Source organism: Haemaphysalis longicornis, unplaced genomic scaffold (genome assembly GCF_048455015.1).
Source record: "Haemaphysalis longicornis isolate Haplotype H1 unplaced genomic scaffold, Haemaphysalis longicornis Haplotype H1 scaffold_47, whole genome shotgun sequence".
Classification (NCBI taxonomy): domain Eukaryota; kingdom Metazoa; phylum Arthropoda; class Arachnida; order Ixodida; family Ixodidae; genus Haemaphysalis; species Haemaphysalis longicornis.
In genome coordinates, this window is record NW_027526379.1 from 1739125 (window position 1) to 1758456 (window position 19332).

Sequence of the window (19332 nt, forward strand, 5' to 3'; positions counted from 1 at the left end):
GTGACGTGTTATGAGCAAGAATGACGTCACACGGGCCAACAATAAAATATAATTTTCAGTGCGTTAACTGCACGTTAGCATCCAAGTGATGTGGTCAAACGGAACTAGAGGCCCCATTACAGACGACCAGTCATGTGTCGTCGCGACAGTTGAGTTAGGCGGCCGCCAATCGCACAAACAAGGTTCCGTGACGTCATAGAAAAGTTGCGGGAAATTGGCTAGGGGGTCGCGACTGCTTCACACGTCTTCTTTAATATCTCCGTTATTTGTTCGAAGATTGCGATGATATTGGTATCATTGTTATCGGGACTAAGCAGTCTTTCTAATAAACCTAACTTGTATTTTGTCTTCATGGCTACCTTAAACCAATAGTGGAACACTGGCAGAATAAGTCCACGAGCTGCATTCCTCACTCCAGTGTGAAGTGGCAGTTTAAACATAGTGGGTAAGTAGTGCAGTTTAACTTGCTGAATTATATTGGCCAAATGCCTACCTAGGTTGATAGCACTCTGCCACTTGTTTAAAGTACTTGGACCTGATAAGTGGGGTCCCCACTTTCCCTGAAGAGGTCGTGTGCAATCTGAGGGAAGCAAAAAGCAGTGGAAACCATGATCGCGATGCACAGTAAAAAAAAAGATCCTACTCTAGACTTGCACTAATTCAAACTTAAAGAGACCCCAGGATTTTGCTTGAATTATCAGAAGTTTGAAATAGTATCAGAAGTTCTCATAAATATGACTCGAGGCAACCTGCAAACTTTTGTTGTGATGAAACGTTCACATATGTTTAATAATACTTTTACACACTGGATAACCTCTCGGCCTTTCCTTTCGCTTTTCTCCTCCTCCTCCTCCTTACACACAATAATAAAGTGTGCTTCACACTTTGACACAGACAGACAAGGAACTTTATTCGTGGTGCTGAGAGACTCCGACGTCCCCCTTTTCAGGGGGGTATGAAGCCGCAAGCTGCTCCCACATTGAGACGGGAAGGCTAATGTTACTGCCGCATCAAGGACTCTCTGGACAGCCCATAACTGACGTGAAAAGTCAGAGCTTCGTACCCCAGAGCTCCACTCTTCTTTGGTGCGGCTATTCAGACCTCTCTGTAACAAGGGGCATCCCCAGAGCGTGTGCTCTAAATTCTAAATTATTTTTCTGTCCACATCTCGGGCAGTCTGGACTATACGCCTCGAGCGCGGCCTATGGGGGCGCCACTGAAATCCCCCTAGCGGCCCGTTTTGAAAGCAGCCGCGGGAGTCTCCGGCCCACTCCTCCTGTTTAACGTTGCTTTTGGGGCTCGTTCAAGATTGGGATTTACCGTTTGCACGCGTTCGAAATACAGAATAATGTGGAGCAGGCACTCTGTTTGCAAGCGTGGTGTGTTTACGGGAGTATAAACTTTTACAACGCGATCTTAGTGTGGTACATTCAGTCTGTATAAACGCCAGGTGTGTGTCACAGGCCGGCGTCCCGAAGCCAGCATATGTATACAGCTGATTTCCTCCATGTTTTCTTTGATGGTCATGTTGCGGCCATACACTATGATGTAAATCGGCTTTGTGCCCTTACATATTCTAGCGGAGCACTCATACCTAACAGCACGCAAGTTACGCTTACCAATATCACATCTCAGGTATTGATCACCACCCTGGACAAGCCAATGCGGCATAAGTTTCAGAAACATTCTAAGAAGTAGGCTGGAAAATGCAAAATTATACTCGGGATTGAGCGCACGACGACAAATTTAATGCTGGGTCGTCTTGTCGCGAGGTGACCGCTCACAAAGATTCATTTTACATTTATCCATACGAGAAGCGTGGAGACGGGCCTATTAATAATCAGTGTCCGCGACTAAACTCTTCTTCGAAACATCGTCATATGACACATGGAGACGGCAGAACCTAGCATAAACCAAAATCAGAGGGCCTGATCAAATGATACACTCTTCCAATGAGCCCATGTGTACGAAATTTCGGCGCACGTTAAGGTTCTCCAGGTGGTCAAAATTAATCTGGAGCCCTCCACTACGGCGCGCCTCATCGCCTCTGTTGCGTCGGCGCGTTAGATCCTACAATAAATCAATCAACTCTTCCAACAACACCTTGTATCGGTCGTGAACTGCCTTCATTCGTTCATTCGTTGATTTCGCTCCGCATTTGTAAACAACGATAGCTGAACGTCCCCCTCCCCGCACCCCCCCCATGAAAAAAAACCAGCGAAATAGACGGAAGACGTAGAAGAGACGAGACAACACACACGCTGGTCTAGCAACTGAAAAATTTAATTGAAAAACAGAAACAACCAGAGAACGACCAAGCCTACGCATGCGCAACAAGTACGCACGTTCTGATAAAACGCTATCGAAATACACTTTTTTCCGCTCAGCTTTGTAGGAACGCGATCTCTTTATCGCTGAGGGAGATGGAAGAAACACTCACGCAATTTCCTTCTTCCTGTTGGCTGATGTAGAGCGATTCAATTATTTCCCTCTCTGTTTTAGTCCTGCCTCTTCCCAGAATCGTCACTCTTTCAAACAAAGCCTCACATTTGCCCTGACGTTTGCACTGACGACAGTGATAAGAAAGATGACCGGCTCCTTGCCCTCTGATCAACGCGCAGTGCTCTCGTAACCGGTCGTTGATGCATCGACCTGTTTGGCCTATATATACCTTACCACACGTCAACGGAATGTTGTAAATGACTCTTTCGTCACACTTTACGAATTGCTTTTCGTGCTTCGTTTTACACGCACCTCTCTTTTTTCCCGCATTTTCAATGCGCGTGCACAACCCAGACAGCTTACATGGCGCGGAAAACACTAATCGCACACCATGCCGCGAAGCAATTTTCTTTAAGTTGTGTGACACTTTATGAAGGTAAGGCATCACTTGAAATTTTCTTTTTTCTTTGTTTTCATCAGGCCTTTGTTCACTTTTCTGTTGCCTTTTAAGCTTAACATGGAGGCACTCAGCGACTGCCGTAAGCACTGTGCTGGGAAACCCCGCTGCATTTAGCCTCTGAGCCTGACAGTCCAGGCTTTCCTGGATTGCGTGGACACAGCTTTTTTGGAGTGCACTGCGGAAACATAATGTGGCTATGCCTCTTTTTACCAATTTGGAGTGACTCGAATCAAACGGAAGCAGCGCCTTCTTAGTCCTAGGTGAGTAAATCCAGCAAACGTGGCTGTCGTCTTTAAAAGTTAGCGTTAAATCTAAAAACCTAATGGTTTCATTCTCAGCAAGTTCAAAGGTAAAATTTAGGGTTTCGGAGCACGCCTTAAAATGCTTTAAAATGTCTTCAGCCGCTTGTTTCGGGCAGTCAGAGGGCAAAAGTTTTAACACTACTAAAAAATCATCCACGTAACGTTAAATCATCCACGTAAAAATCATCCACGTAACGTTTCGTTTCGTTTCCTTCCATCTCCCTCAGCGATAAAGAGATCGCGTTCCTACAAAGCTGAGCGGAAAAAAGTGTATTTCGATAGCGTTTTATCAGAACGTGCGTACTTGTTGCGCATGCGTAGGCTTGGTCGTTCTCTGGTTGTTTCTGTTTTTCAATTAAATTTTTCAGTTGCTAGACCAGCGTGTGTGTTGTCTCGTCTCTTCTACGTCTTCCGTCTATTTCGCTGGTTTTTTTTCACCTTCAAAATGTACCAACTGGCCCAGCAAGCTGCACCCCCCCCATGCCTTGCGAAATATCAGTGCATTTCGAATTTAGTTGGTCTGGTGAATACTACCTTGCTTAAACAGACGTCTTTAGCATTTCCGAAGCTGCATTGTTTTTTTTTTTCATCCCCGTACGACTATTCTATTTATTCGTGACTTGCACACCATTCATTCTTTTGTGGTTCCATTAACTGATACCTTGGTTCTGGCTATAAGGCGTGAGTGGGCACATATTTAACAACACTCAGCCTTTGAGTGTACTTAACGTTTTCGCATGGCCTATTATCCCACAAAAGGCACAAGTTATTGTCAGCTATTGGGTTGTCACATCCCCGGAACATATTTTTCTACGATGTACATATTCGAAGCAAAGCCACATTTGTTGTCTGCGCTGCAAAATGAACCAACCTCTTACGGTGCTAATATCAGGTCTAAACAAGGCGACAATAAATATAATTCACTTGTGCTGACGTGTTCAAAGGTGACGGTGGTGATATGCTGCTGTCGTCGCCGTCGACCGCAAGAACGGCCAAGAAGCGCGCAGAACCACCTCCCCGGGTAGCTCTTGTTGGCGTTCGAGCGCTCCACCAAGACACAGCTGCTTTTTAAGTGCCCTAAACGTGAAATTTGCTTACAGACGTCACCACAACAAGTTGTTTAGTGTGTGGAAAGGCAAAGAGAAGCGAAAGAGAACCAAAATACCGCATGACCGCCTATCAGCCACGCAGCGCAAATCCCGTAAACGCCACGGAGAAGTGCCGGCAGGCGGCGCAGCGATCGCGAAGCTTGCGGCGTGTAGCTGTGTAGATTGATGGAGCGAAATAAAGCCAAGTTTGGATACGATCCTGTCTGAAGCACGCACAGTGGGGTAGTCTGTGCTCTGGTTAATTTACCATGGGGAACAGTACTAGGTAGTAGTCTAGTTACCTCATTATAGGCGTAAAAAATGTCTCGGAACTTGACAAGCCTAGGTTGAACATGACCACGACTCGCATTTGCATCTGCGCAGTGGCTTAGTGCACGCGCTTGGACGTTTGCGATGTCGTCGAGGTTGGCGAGGGAATCGAGCTGGGAGTTGAGATGTGCCGGAAACCACGTGATAGTGTGTGGATGGAATACTCTACCGTGGAGGATTCTATATGCTTCTTCGGCGATGGAGTTGGAGGCCAATGCCCTGACCATCGCCTTCGAACCAGTAAAGATTTGAGTTCTCTCTCCGCCCAGGAGTCCCAAAGCTATTGCTGAAAACATAAAACAAAAACAATCACGAATGGATCGCATATCTGCCCCGCCTGGTGTCTTGCTTTTTTTTTTCTTCCTCAATCCACACGTAGTTGTTGAGGCATGTCGTTTCGCTTTGACACGTGTAGGTAGGTAATCGGCTTTATTTGTGACTGTGACTGTTGGTAATACAGCTGAACCTCGTTATAAGAGACACTGATGTAAGAGACAAATGGGTATAAGAGACACTATTCACCCACATGGTTGGCTGCCCTATCTTTCCCATTAAATCGACCTCTTTTATAACAGACATTGGATGTAGAAGATTGGTTATAAGGGACAAGTCATCCTTGAAGTTTAATCAATAATCTCGCTTGAAACAGACATTTTAACTTCAGATGCAGTGCCACCAGTCACCAATTTCAGTTGCTTCCATTGTGGAAACACAGGTGGACGACAGACAGCTGCAGTCGCTATTTGTTATAACTTCAGCAAACACAAAGTGGTTCAGTCAGCTATGAAATGACAATGAGAAGCCCTGCCAATGGAAATGCAACTGACAGAAGTGGTTGAAGCTTACTGCCATTCATTGGATGGAGCGCGATCACACATGCGGGCTCTCCTACTCGCGTAGCTCCCAATCAAGAAGCACTGCAGACGTCGAGTCCTGCAAGCGTAATGAATAGCCTGAGCACACAGCGGAAGAAGCTGTGCGCTCTGGCTATTCATCAGGCTTGTGAACTCAACATCTACGATTCATCTTCCACAAACAAGGAAAGGAAAAAAAGCTTGTAGAATCGGTTGTAAAAAACAGTGTAAATACAGTCATGAAGCAAACAAAGTTTCATAAATTCTGGGACCAAACAATAATTAGAATGAATCTTTTGAAAAATGCTGTGGCGTTCTTTTGAGCTTATTTTAGTCATACGGTGCCCACATTGAACTAGGGTCTGATTAGTAAGTGAAAACATGGTACCCTGCTTATAAGAGACATCTCGTATAAGAGACAGAAACTGCTCCCCGGTACGTGTCTCTTATAAAGGGGTTCAACTGTATAGAATGCAAATGTCCGGCTAGGAGTGCCAAATGCAGCAGATATTTTCTTGCAAGAACAAGCAAAAAGTACGAATTAACCAAATTTACGCAGTGAAGCAGCTTTAATTGAGTGGCTTTAAAAGACATTGAAAACATAACGGGCCAACGAAAAGTTTAAAATTTGTTGGAATTGACTGAAAGTTAAAATTACTGTGGGTCTATACTGTATTAGGATTTTCCTGGTAGTAGAAGGGGCACCCCAATTCATCAATAAGCAGCAAAAGTATGTACTGGCTGCTAGTGTGGATTAAAGTAGGCTTGTGTTCCTAGTTGCTCATCTGATTTAGAACAGTTGGCTGGGAAGGTTTATCTTCTGCTCTCGTTCAGTTACTTTGCGTGCAGAAACGTTGTCATGGGGAACAATTCTCTTTTTTTTTTCTTGTTGTGACAGTTATTAGGCGCATGTTTGAAGTTGTAATTTGCACTCCTTTGAGCAAGTTTGTTCCTATATGTGTTGAGAAGTTCCTGAAATGTAAATTTGTCGTGGCATTTTAGTATGGCACTTCACAAACAGGTTTCCTGGAGATACGTCCTTGCTAGTATGGGCACCAAATTCTGAACGCTCTGGATTCTCATTTCATACAAAACTGTACTTTGGCATTGACAATTCGCTATGCTTTGGCAGCGTTTTGAATGAATCTGATGCAGCTAATGACATTGCGCATCTGTGATGTCACACTGCCATGAAACAAGGACGGGACAACAAGGTGGCCACTCCTTGGCCACTTATGTAGCCACTCCTAGGTCCCATTCGGTCATCCTTAAAGCACAGACTAGTGGTTGTCTCTCTTGGAGTAAGTATCACCACGTGAGCTAGTGAGGCGTGAGGAAAAACCGTGCAGAGGGCAACTGCAGGCTGATATCCTTAGCACTACAGGCAAGTAGGCAAATGCTTCCGGCAAGCTTGGCGTTGAAATAACTGATCACATAACTTGATCGCCATGCTGTAGATGCTGTTACGGTGACATCACCAAGGTGACTTGAACCTAGACTTTGAAATGTCGTAGGGCTGATAACAGCTCTACCAGCAAAATGTTCCAGTAACATACAGTTCTTGGCAAGAAAAGAAAAGAAGAGTGTTTGAGCACATTTTTAGCCTTCTCTCCCCCTAACATGTCTGTAGGCGGGCAGTGTAGGTTACAAATTTTTTTTTTTAAAATCAATGAATAAAGGACCAAGTGCAGCAAAACAATTGGTAATCTTCTAATACGACAAAAAGATTTTTTGTTCGCACCAAGTTTATTGTAAAGAGTCTAACTGTATGTCTATCGAACTAGAAACTTGCCTGGAACTAGAAAGTAGAAATTACGTGCTACATCTGTGTTTCTGTTCAAAATTGGGTGCCCAACCCTGTCGAGCACACCAGCTCTGCTTGCTCAATGCCCAGAGCATCCTGCCTGTGCGACCAATGTCACAGATTCAGTGTTTGCGTGCGCTGCACCCTACAACGGCAGATAGTCCCCATGTTGCGAGCATCTGTTCAATCCCATGTTTCCCAAACCGACACAATTGTACATTTAACAATGCTTGGGGCACTGGCAACCTAGACTTTGAAATTTCAATCTGAAGCTTATTTAGAATACCGTAACTCATGATTATACCTAGTTTTCTTTAAATCTTTGTATCCTACATTGGGTTTTAAAAATAATGAAAAGAAAACCCTAGGCCATCTCTACTTATGTGAAACCAGGAGAGGAGCGAAGCATGTAGTGCATGAGTGTATTCTTGGCTCCTTGGCGTTTTTGCTCATGGAGATGAAACCATTGGGAGTACAGGTATACAGCTTTGCTGTAAAAGTCTGGTGTCTTTGAAGCACGGAGCATTCTAGTGCGAGGCATTGGAAAAAGAGTGGCCAGGTGCTTTAGTAACGCGATTACATGAGACGACAATGACGACGACGACAGGATACTCCGACAGGAGACTCCAGCAGTCCGAGCCCCTAAAATAAACGGGCTACAACCTCTTGTGCTGGTTCTGCGGTGTGCTTGGCTGGACCGAGCTCTCGATAAAAGAGCCGCTTTGCCCTCTCCTCCCCCGGACGCAGATCATCTGGGTGAAGACGAGCACGACCGACCCGAGCAACAACCTGTTCATCTCGTCGGGCAGCAAGGCCGTGGTGCCGGACCAGCGGTTCTCCATCCGGCACGACGAGGGCTCCAACACGTACACCCTGCAGATCACCAAGCTGCAGGAGACCGACTCGGGCCTTTACCAGTGCCAGATCATCCTGGGCCCCACCAGCAAGCTCAGCTCCAACGTATACGTCACCGTCAGAGGTGACCTATGCATCTACGTTCTACGTCGAGGGGGGCGATGGATGTGGGGGCACGAGCGTTCGACGTACGTCGGAGGTGCCGATGTACGCGTGCTGCCGACACGCTCACTGTTGATGCCAGAGGTGGTGATATGTGATACTATACACACACTGTTAATGTGAGAGGCGATGATGTGCACACCCTGTCGGCGTCTGAGGGCGTCAGAGGTGGTGGGTGATATACGCACACTGCCTCCGTCAGGTGATGTTATACACACACCGTTGGTGTCGGAGGTGGTGATAAGTGCACACTGTCAGCTGTTGCAAAGCAAGGACATCTAGTCTGGTCACCAGGAATGAAGAGCGGATGGGGTCATCAGGTTGTGGGATTTGCGCAGTGCGAGGAAAAAAAACAGCGCAGAAACAGCGCAAAACAGCGCAAAGGAGGCTTTATTCTCAGTTGAGCAGGCGTAGCTGAGAACCGGGACTCGTTGCAAAGGTCGAACCTCAAAGAACAGCTGAGACAGCCAGTGGTATGTTCACACGAGTGAAGCGTTCTGTGTCTTCTTCATCGCACGACCCAAGGGGTATGATGCACGATAAGGGTGATAACTGTGGCTTGGTGATCTGCACACACCCACTACGAGGAGGGAATGACTTGTTGTGGCTGTGTTCCCTTCGGCCAGTACCTGGATAGGCTTGCGCCTGGCTACAGCCTGCATTACAACAGCGGTTTTACAGTTCTTGGAATTATTTTGCTGTCTTTCTAGATACATCTCTTTTGCTCTGAGGCGAGCTTAAATTACTTTAAAACCTTTACCCTTTTAATAAGAGCTGCTCAGAAGCAATGCAGTGTCGATAGTGTTAAAAAAAAGCATCGTCTAAGAAGATCTGTGGTATTGAAAGGAAGCAAGGAACGGTAAAGGTGGAGAATGGTAAATATTGCCCAGAATGCTGGCCGAAAAATGAAACGAGATACTGATAGTACGGAACTGTCTAGAATGAGAAGCACTTTGTTTTAAAGGATGATAATTACTTGATGAGAGGAGCTAATAAAGCTCTATGGTTTACAGCTAGCAAAAGTACATAGGAACCTGCATGGCGCTTGGTGGTATCACGTGAGGCATGCATGACGAGATGTTCAAGAAGTGCGAGCGGTATTAAGGTTATTAAAAGCTCCGTAGGGCTCAGATCTGCTGTGCAGTGAGCTGGATGCCAAGGTAACAGCCAAAAAGAACAAACAGGAAGCATAAATTTCGTGTCAAGCATTTTAACACTTTCTGACAACACCGGCCGACGTCACTGGTGCAGGTATGTTGCTGCTGTTGCCGTTTTGGATGGCCGTGATTGCTACGCAGCACGCTTCCTCCATTACCACTCAAGCTTTTGGTGAATAGCTGGTGCAAGGTTTTGCATCCGGAGGCTGGCGATCAACTGCGGTAGGGATGACCAGCACAGCCTTTAGCGTAGGAGGTGCACTAGGTTTGAGTTGTTTGGCCTGACAGCGATTCTGTCTGCGTGGGAGTACTGGCGTTACTTTCTAAACTCCCCTCGGTTCCTCTGACGACTCCTGTAACTTTTGGGGATCACACGAAGGCTGCGACTCCAAACAGGTTGGCCTGAGAAGGACGATGCGTTAGATCGGCTCCATTTTCCACCAATGCATGCCTGCAAACTCTCCCGAATTATCCAGGAGACTCCTGAATTTCCCGAAAAATGGCTGCCACAGCACAGAGGTCAGTTTTTTAATCGTGCGTGTACCGTGTTTTCGCGCGTATAACCTGCACCAAAAATGCGAAAATTTCAGCGGCAAACCAAGGGTGTGGATAATACGCGGGGTTTTTCCTTTAGAGCAGCTTCACGGCAATGCGCGTTGTGCCGTGAAGCTCCCACGCAGTAACACTGACTAAGCCTTCCATGTCAGTGATTGCGCAATGCATGCAAGGACAAGGAAGAAAACCAAGGACAAGCGCACTCTAACAACTGAATTTTATTAGCGAATTGTGATTTTCGCCTTGCAGTCAGTGTATTCCACTTGCTAAATATGCGCTTTTTCCGTCTACATGTGTACCTTGAGCAGTAGCTTTGGTGCAGCACTTCCTGTATCTAATGGGCAGTCAATACGCGAGGAAATTTTTTTTTTCTTTTTTGGCGGGCTGAAAGTAGGGGTGCGGATTATATACAGGGGCGGGTTATACGCACGCAAATACAGTATGTCAGTCTTTCCTGCTGCGACAGTTGCGGTGCTGTAGAAGAGCACTTGCTGTCATATTCATATTTTTAGTAAACATACTGTAAATACCGCTAAGTATGCTCTGCCACAGGAGAAGAACTAGTAAGCAGAAACCTTGGATGCTTTTGAAGTGGAATATTCAGAACTGCACGGCACATGATGTTTCTGGGGACGTTCTAAATGAAGAGAGGATTGATGTTCAGTGGTCAGAACTGAGAAGAATGACTAGTGTTGATGGGGAAGTGAAGTTTGGTAGAGTGGCAAAGGTGATGTGGCAGCTACTTGCCATTCCACACTCAGCAATGCTGAATGGGAGGGTATCCTTAGCACGGTTATGAAGGGAAGAATCAAATTTCGGTCTTTGCTTTCCAACAAGGCTCTCGGCAACCTCCTCACGGTGAATGGTCATTAAACCGTACATTATTTTGAGCAGGTGTATTCTGACAAGTTCTTGAAGATTGCGAAGTCCGTGTGCACCAGGTGCCTTCACAAGTAAAGAAGTTTAGCGCTTTCCACCACAAGAACTAGGTTTCTTACAATGCACGAACAAAGCAGCTCAAAATAGTCACCCTTACCCCTTTCTGATGTCAGCCTCCAGTCTTAGTAATTTTCCAAATGCTAAACTGAAAAGACCCCCCCCCCCTTCCCCCCCTCCTCCACTCTGCTGCGGTCTCCTGAATATTCGCATTGTGCTAGGTTGGCATGTCTGCCAATGTCATTGCAGTGATCATGAATGCAGAAGTCTAGCTTGGTTTGCATCTCGCATCCAAGCAGCACTTCCGGGTGCTTTGCAGTCCCTATGTAAGAGTCTGTCCACACAAGTCGGGACACTGCTACCCATTATGTTTTGAAGTGCATCCTAAACAGTTCTCAAAGGCCTTCTGGTCAGGTCATTTAGTGGTACGGTGGAGAAGTAATGGGCTGGTTATGGTTGCCGATCATGAACTGCTGAAAGACAGTGGCGGCTATGAACCTCGATAGATCGTGTGAAGGCAACGTGAGCGGCAGCCTGAACGTGCCGAAAATATCCCTTCATCTGTCGATCGTTGCATTGGCTCGGGTCACTTTGGCTCCACATCAACCACAAACATGCGCGCCCCTTCATTGACCCTGCAATGTTCACATAGAGTCTTGGAGACACTGGCTTGTCTTAGAGTCTAGGAGACGCAGTTGTAGTGCTGGCTTGTGCTCAAGTGTGACATCTCATACCGAACTTGAGCGCCTGTGTCTATTCTGGGGTACCAAAATACAGTTTGAGCTGAACTTTTCATTGAGGCCATTCGGGGTGCGTCTTGTGCCAGACTCGGAGCTACTGGGATACTCTGCTCTGGGCACTGCTAGCTCGTGGTTTAAGCATACACGTATGGTTTGTGGCTGTAAGCGTGTCTCTGTCTCTACCAGGGATATGTCAGCCATCCAATCATTGTTGACTGCTTGGCGGTTTGCAATGATTAAGGGATCTTTCAAAAGGGGTGCACTCATTCCAGTGCACCGGTAGGAGTGACCACCGAAGTTTGCTGGTAAAGAATGTTCTCTGGTACAGTCAAACCTCGAAGTAGGTAGTATCAGGACAGTAATTTAGTTTGTTATATCCGATATTCATTGTAACAGTAGAGTTAAAAATCGGCTAAAACCAATCGGTAATCTGACTTTTTCAAAAATCCATGATACTAAAACACATTACTTTCATCTTCGAACCTACTACAAACAAGGCAGCCCTTACTTTTCTCCTTGTGGCATTTCAAGCCCAATGAACCAGAACATGAAACGGGAAGTACAGCAGAACAAACTTCACTGGACAAAACAGGCTGGTGCTCTTATTTTTTTTTTTTTTTTTGAGAAAGGGTGTGATTTTCGTCTGGTGGCTATTCACAGCACTGAGCAGAATGAAGTTTTCCGCAGTGTCCATGAACAAAAGGGCCTTTTCTACTTCTGCTGTTTCGGACGCCAGGAGTTTTTCATGTGGCGTCTCGGATATGTCTAATGTCTCAGATATGTCTCAGATATGTCAAATATGTCTTCGTTATATCTGATATTTCGTGCGGCTCTCACGGTTTCTGTTTCGTTATAAAAGAATATTTGTCATTGAAATGAAGCGTGACAGACCAAAGTTCGTATTTAGTTTGTTATAGGCAATAAAGTGTTTGTTATAAGGAGTTTCAACTGTGCGTCATTATGGTTGTCACTTTGCTGTTTTGTGGGAAGAAAGAGATGACTGAGAACATCTGCATTGGCATTGCGGGTGCGTTTGTGATGCACCAACATGTAGTCTGTTGGGCAGCAAAGCCCAACCTTAGATATGGGCAGCAATGATCCAAGGAATTGGATCAGTTTAGCTCCCGCATTGGAGCTAAGCTGATTTTTTCAGTGGTTTATGGCAGGGGCATCAGGTCGAGTGGTTTTCTGTACTGGTAGTCTTGAAACAGAGTTGCACTGACTGCTACTTCCAGTGCTTCCTTTAACTCTTTCGCTACCGCAGAAAATTGACCAATTTTGGGGGGTCCAAGAAAACATTTTTTTTTTCTGCTAAAAAATTATTTAGGCACTAATTGCAGGAGCACAAAATGCAGATTATTTAACGGCCTTTCCAATAACACCAGTGTTTTAAAGGTTTTCATATATCATAGTTGTGAAAAAAAATATCAAAATCAAAAGTTTTGTCAAGTTGTAGAAAAAAATGATAAAAAAGGAGTTGTGTATATCAAACCACCGGTAGTAGAAAAAAATTAGAATATACATTTTGCAGGGAAACATTTCAAAAACACACCCTAAAAAAAATGTTGACTTGCGCGGAGCAGTTTTTCAGATATAAAAAAAAAAATGTTAGCACGTACGGTGCTCGTGTCATGCGGTGAAGCCCAACCTCTAATTCAAACTGTGCAATTTTGGGTGGTTCCTTGGAATAAATCTGGCGGTTTGACGTTATCAGAGGCACCAATTTGCCCCCACATAACGTAAAAACATCTTGTCAATGGCTGACTTTGCATTTACAGCGAGCACAATATTTGGGACAGGCACGCGATGCAGAAAAAAACATGCATGAAGTTGAAAACGGAACGCCGTGGCTGATGTTTGTTGTCGTTCACGGTCAGTTATCTCTCAAAACATAAAGCTGAGCTTTATTATCATCTTCTTACTCGCAATTGTAGCCTTGCTCGCAAAAATGAGGTACGATGAGCTAGAATCGTCCCCTGCGATCTTTGGCCGAGTAGCAGTCGCGCGCTAAAAAAGATCAGCACAACGAGCCTCCTCTACTGCAGCGCCACCTAACATTTTTCAAATGAAACAGTACAAAAACTTATCAGAGACTCCGTCCGAATAGACAGTTCAACTAAGCAGCAACATTAGGCACCCGGATATACCCTCGCATGAAAACGAAACTGGAAGGCGAACAGCTGGCAGTGTAAGGCCGGTTTGAAGCGCTGTCCTCGGCGGAACAGATATCTGGCGACTGGGTGTGACCTTTTGACTTGCATCTGAAGTTCTTATCGCAGAAATCGGGTTAGGGTGGGGGGAAATGAGTAGCGGCGTGGTTTGTTCGAGGATCAGTCGCGGACGGTTCAGGCGCCATGGCAGTTAGCCTTGAAGTTGGGTAACTGCGTAGTTGCGCTAAATATGAATTTCGCGATGCAGAAACGAAACCGAAACTGTTGTAAACTGTTTGGGAATGGTCCTGGGGTAAGTAGAACTACCAGAGTACTTAGGACAACTTGCGCAAAGGCAATAAAACTGCCTCGAATCATAAAGTAGCTTTGCAACCAGGCACTGCTTGACATTTTCAGCCGATTTCTGGGATTATTACTGTCAGAGCGTGAACCTGACGATTGAAAATCGTTTGCTAGTTCCCCATTCACGCCCTGATAGCAAAAAACAAGCGCTGGTGCAGAGTAATTACGAGTTGCACGCCTTCTTCGTTGGTAGCCTTGAGGCGCGATGACCACGCCCCTTTTCCACAACCAGGTGATTCAAAAGCGTGTCAAAAATCACGTTTCCGTTGCAAAAATGAAAACAAAACTGATTTTGAAAGGCCATTTTCTGATCTAACTCCGAACAGCTTTACTTGTTCGAGAAACGCCTCGAACGCTATGAAAAGGCGCTCCCAAAAGTATCGATCAAATTGATCGATTTTGATAGGCGCGGTAGCGAAAGAGTTAAAGAGCACTTTCAACTTTGGTCAGTATGCTTGGCTTGATTGTGTTTGGGAAACCAATCCCTGCAAGCGTTTCGGGCAGAACTGTGCCTTCACCGACAGCGTGTGGCACTCCAGTCGGGGTTCGTTTGCTGGGATCAGAACAGATGAAAAACTTCATGCTTATAAATACAGTCTTCCGTTTCTTGAATCCCTCCAACTGCTGGCTTTTCCATTGACGATTCCCAGCTTTAGCCTGTAATGTGTGCAGCAGTGCCAACTGAGTGGGAGCTCAAGGAAGAACTGAAGGAAGAAATGCACTGGGCATGTTGTGAGATCACTCTCTAAGGCTGGCTTTGAATCTTTGACTACTGCCTCCATAATGTCTGCCCTCTTTTGGTCTGAGGCCCGTTTCATCCATGCAATGTCCCCTAGACGTCATTTCTTCCCACCTAACCTTGATTTACACTTTTCTCTCTTCAGTACCTTGCTTTAGCTAAAGGCTGTGTTCCCTTAGTCACTGTAGTGCCTGTCTTAGCCCTGGGCTATGCCCATATTTATGAGCCACAACAGTGTAATCCAGACCTGTGCGCCAGAATGCTACGAAGTATGGTTTCCATACGCTACTGAAAAATTTGGGATGCCAATTAGTTCCAATAGCCAGGCAGTTGAAGCAGTATATGCAGCCTATGCATCAAAGGTAAATATGCCGCTGTATTCTGTAGGTAGGCTTTGTATGTCTTCTTCTCAATCCGAACCTTCCGGTCTGCTTTGTCTAGTTCTGGGATGCCTACTTCAATGAAGCTTTGGGTGATGTTTTTTCACCCATCATTAAACATGGGCATGATGACTGACACCAGATGCAAGCGTTGCTGTCATCTTCGACCCCATCCATAGGCTTAGGATGACCGTGTCTTGGGTAGCTACGCAACAAAGAAGGCTCGAGGCCTCACAGATTCAGTGGTAGCTTGACCTTTAAACCAAAATTGGAGCCATATTTTACAGGTTTTCCAGGCTTTGTCCTCTTCAATAGACTCTGGAACATGTCCATCACATTACTGCATGTATGGCCAATTCCTTCAAATGGTGTCACAACCCTTATCGCCTGGCTGTTCATCAGGATCCCATTTTATTTGCCCATGCCTACAGGTCATATGCCAAGTGAACATTCTGGAAAAGGAAGTGTTCATTTTAAGTTCAGCATTTTCATATTACCTTGTGCCTCTGATGGCACAGGTCGACATGATAGCGGCACGTGTGTTTCCGGCTGTCATCTCATCACAGATGGCTTTGATTGCTAAGAAGTGCAGTACTCGCCATCTTGTGGCAAGCACGAGTGTCTTGACTTTCAGCTCCAGTTGCTTTTCTCTCCACAATGTGCTGCTGGCACAGTGCTTGCTGCAGCTGTGATCTCCCAATTTCTTGAATTCTTTTGGCAATTTTGCCAACTTTAGTCTGGGCCTTTTAGGCTGCAAAAGCTTCCTATTTCTGCCGTGAGGCAAAGACGACGCGAGTAGCACCCATTGTATCATCTCCTGTATTCGGCTTTTATGTTGTTACGCTTTATATGTTCTTGCAAGTTATGGTTTGCCTGGCTCCAAAAGTGATCAGACAGTCACAGTTCACAGAAAACATAAAACAAAACTGGCAAATATTTTCTCGACTGGCATTCGACACTCCCTTAATTTTTAATTTCTGCATCACTGAGCAGAGTGGAAGGCGTGCTTACAGACATGTTGGAACTCCCAAATTTATTCATTTATTTATTAATATTAACCAAAAGGACATTACATATTTGGAATGACATACAGTAATCAATAACCCCGGATGCTTTTTAACAAAGCAAGCATGCAGGGGATAACAGGATAATCAGCTGGGCATCGAAATGTAGGGCAAAGACCACAACAAATATGCAAAAAGCAAGCACGTTGAAAAAGCAGCACTTATGGTTTATACAGCAGAAAATGTTGACAGTGGCTAAAATTGTTAATATATTTCAAATAAAGTGAGTAATGCAGTCTGAAAAGTCAACTGCTGTGTGGGGGCGACAATTCTTGTGGGCATAGAATTCCACTCCTCTATCGACGAAACGTTGAATGGTTTGTAGAACACTAACACAGTCCCAAGTTCCTTTGCCATCTGACAGTCTCTCGACGACTGTGGTTCTCTTTCGGATTCGGCAAGTTAATGGCCCCTGTCCTCCTCCCCGCCGCCACCGTGCAGTTCCTCCAATCATCTCGGACAACAGCACGCGGTCGGTGATTGCCAGCACGGGCCAGAACATCACGCTCGAGTGCTACGCCACGGGCCACCCGACGCCCCACATCTCGTGGCGGCGGGAGAACAACGACCTGCTGCCCACGGGCGGCGCCGTCTACCGCGGAAACATCCTCAACATCTTCAACGTCAGCAAGAACGACCGGGGCACCTACTACTGCATCGCCGACAATGGCGTCGGCAATGGCGCACGCAGGAACATCGGCGTCGAGGTCGAGTGTGAGTGCCAGATCTCCTTCTCCGATCTTCCTATTTTTTTAGTTTGGCATATCCCTTAATGTAAGATACGCAAAGCTGGTCGTTTGTTAGAAGGGTTCAGTTGCATGAAAGAAATTTTACTCGCGAAAGGGCGGACATGCCTCTTCCAAAGTAGTGCAGACATCGCATTGTTTAGGTGCAGCACTGAGTGCTACGTAGCGAATGCCCAGGAAATGCTGCGGAGGCATTTAATAAGCCAGAGAACTAGCCTTTCATTACCTGCAGCTGTCTATGACCTCTGCGACTATATGGAAACATTTATATTTACATCATGGCCCTCATTGTGTTAACACTTTTGAAAAACCACCTGCACTCCCCAATTAAGAATCGAAAGGAGAGGAAACAATGCCCGCAAGGCAATTCACAAAACAAAGACAGCTATTACACAAGTTTGTTAGCGTAGCCACTCCCGTCACCTACCCCTGAACTCCGACCAGGGCAGCATGGCAAGGGCAAATCAATGCAAAGGTTGCAGTGCCGTGTGGCACTGCATGTGTGATTGTTGTGCTGATTACAGTGTGTGGAATCCTCAGAGATAACAACTACCCTTGTTACGACCCCCAGTGCAAGAGAAAGGTCAGTTAATATACTTGGGTGACGCGCCTCTTATCTTGCACCCTTGAAGATACATCACCGTTTGTTACTTTCTCAATCGCGCAGCATATAGAGAGTTCGTTACTCACTTCCTTTCTTATTCCTACCGAAACTTTCTTAAGTTGAGTGCGAGAGTGGACGGGAACAATCAAAAGACAAGACACGAAGACGTCTTTTGATTGTTTGCACTCAACTCTGCGAAGTGTGGAATGCCAACGTGGCCATTCCATTCCGCTACCCCTCCAATATCCCACAATGCCCGTCACTTCTCCTTCACTGCAATTACCTGCAAGGCTGTACGACCGCTCTCACTGTGTCCATTCGATGTTCGCCACGCAGTCGCCCCCGTGGTGTCGGTGGACCGCCCCCGGTACGGCCAGGCGCTGCAGAACCCGATGGACCTGCTGTGCCACATCGAGGCCTTCCCCTCGCCCTCGGTGGTGTGGCTCAAGGATGGCTACCAGCTGAACGACAACCAGTACTACCGCATCTCCATCTTCTCCACGGCCGAGGAGTTCACCGACTCCACCCTGCGCATCAACGCCATCGAGAAGAAGCAATACGGGAACTACTCCTGCAAGGCCCTCAACAAGCTCGGCTCCGACGAGAAGATCATCGAGCTCTACGGTACGTCCTCCTTCCTCTTCTCATCCCTCTTCTTCACAAGGGCGTTTTTTGGCAGTGTTTTGGTGGGGAACCTTTCGGTAGAAAGATTGACAATTGGGCTAGTTGATAGTGATTCTTGAACTTCTTTATGTAGCGCAAACTCACAACGGACACAGGGTGAAGGAAGTAGACAGAAAGTTGTGGTCACTGACCAAGTCAAGTGCACGAAATTGGGAATTTGACTTGGGCAGTGACCGCAACTTGGTCTTTCTACTTTTTTTCTTCCTGTGTACGTGTCAAGTTTGCGCTACCTCATAAACCGCAATATAGGTGGACCCCCCTACCTTGAAGTAAAAAAAAGTTGGCAAAAAAATAGTTCCAGGAAGGAGTGCACAAGAAGCTCACCCACAATGCCAATATTCACTTTTGACGACCATCTGTCACTGACGCTAGTTACAGCCGTCGAAATCGCTCATCTAAGCTGTCAGAGTCATCCGAGGACGACTTCATACACATCTGGTAGTTTCTGCCAGGTACACACACGTCCATGATGAAAAGCGAATCCCTTCTTCTTAAAAAGACAAACTGATGACCTAAAACTTTTGAGAGGCTGTCTTGGTGCACAAGTTTTACCACTTTGTAGCAGATGGCCTCCATTGTAACGGGCAGAGTTTATGCGCAAAGCTCCTGAACCAACTCCACCATGCACATACACACACCCAACAAGAGTGAAATACGAAAAACTAGAGAAAAGTGAAAAGCAAGATACTTGACAGAGAGAGAGATCAGTCTGTACAAAGAGGGTGATGGTGATGAACTACGTCGCCTGAACGCTTGTGCCTAGTTGCCAAACAACTCACATTCTGACAATGACCGCTACGTAAGACGAGGGGCGACTTTTGTGCAGATTTTTTCGGAACAAAACCTGACCTATTCTGGTTTATACAGTACTTCAAGACGTTCAAGAACAACCTATTGCGCTGTACGGAGAATGTCTT

The 19332-nt window shown here is 45.9% G+C and overlaps 1 protein-coding gene across 1 annotated transcript in view; it reads left to right on the forward strand.

Annotated features, from left to right (window-relative positions):
* Lac (septate junction protein lachesin) overlaps positions 1-19332 on the forward strand; it is a 65984-nt gene that overhangs the window by 38165 nt on the left and 8487 nt on the right. The window contains exons 3-5 of the mRNA XM_077669641.1: positions 8028-8259; positions 16823-17095; positions 18068-18355. Of these exons, the coding sequence (XP_077525767.1) occupies positions 8028-8259; positions 16823-17095; positions 18068-18355 (793 nt within the window). The remainder of the gene's footprint in view (positions 1-8027; positions 8260-16822; positions 17096-18067; positions 18356-19332) is intronic.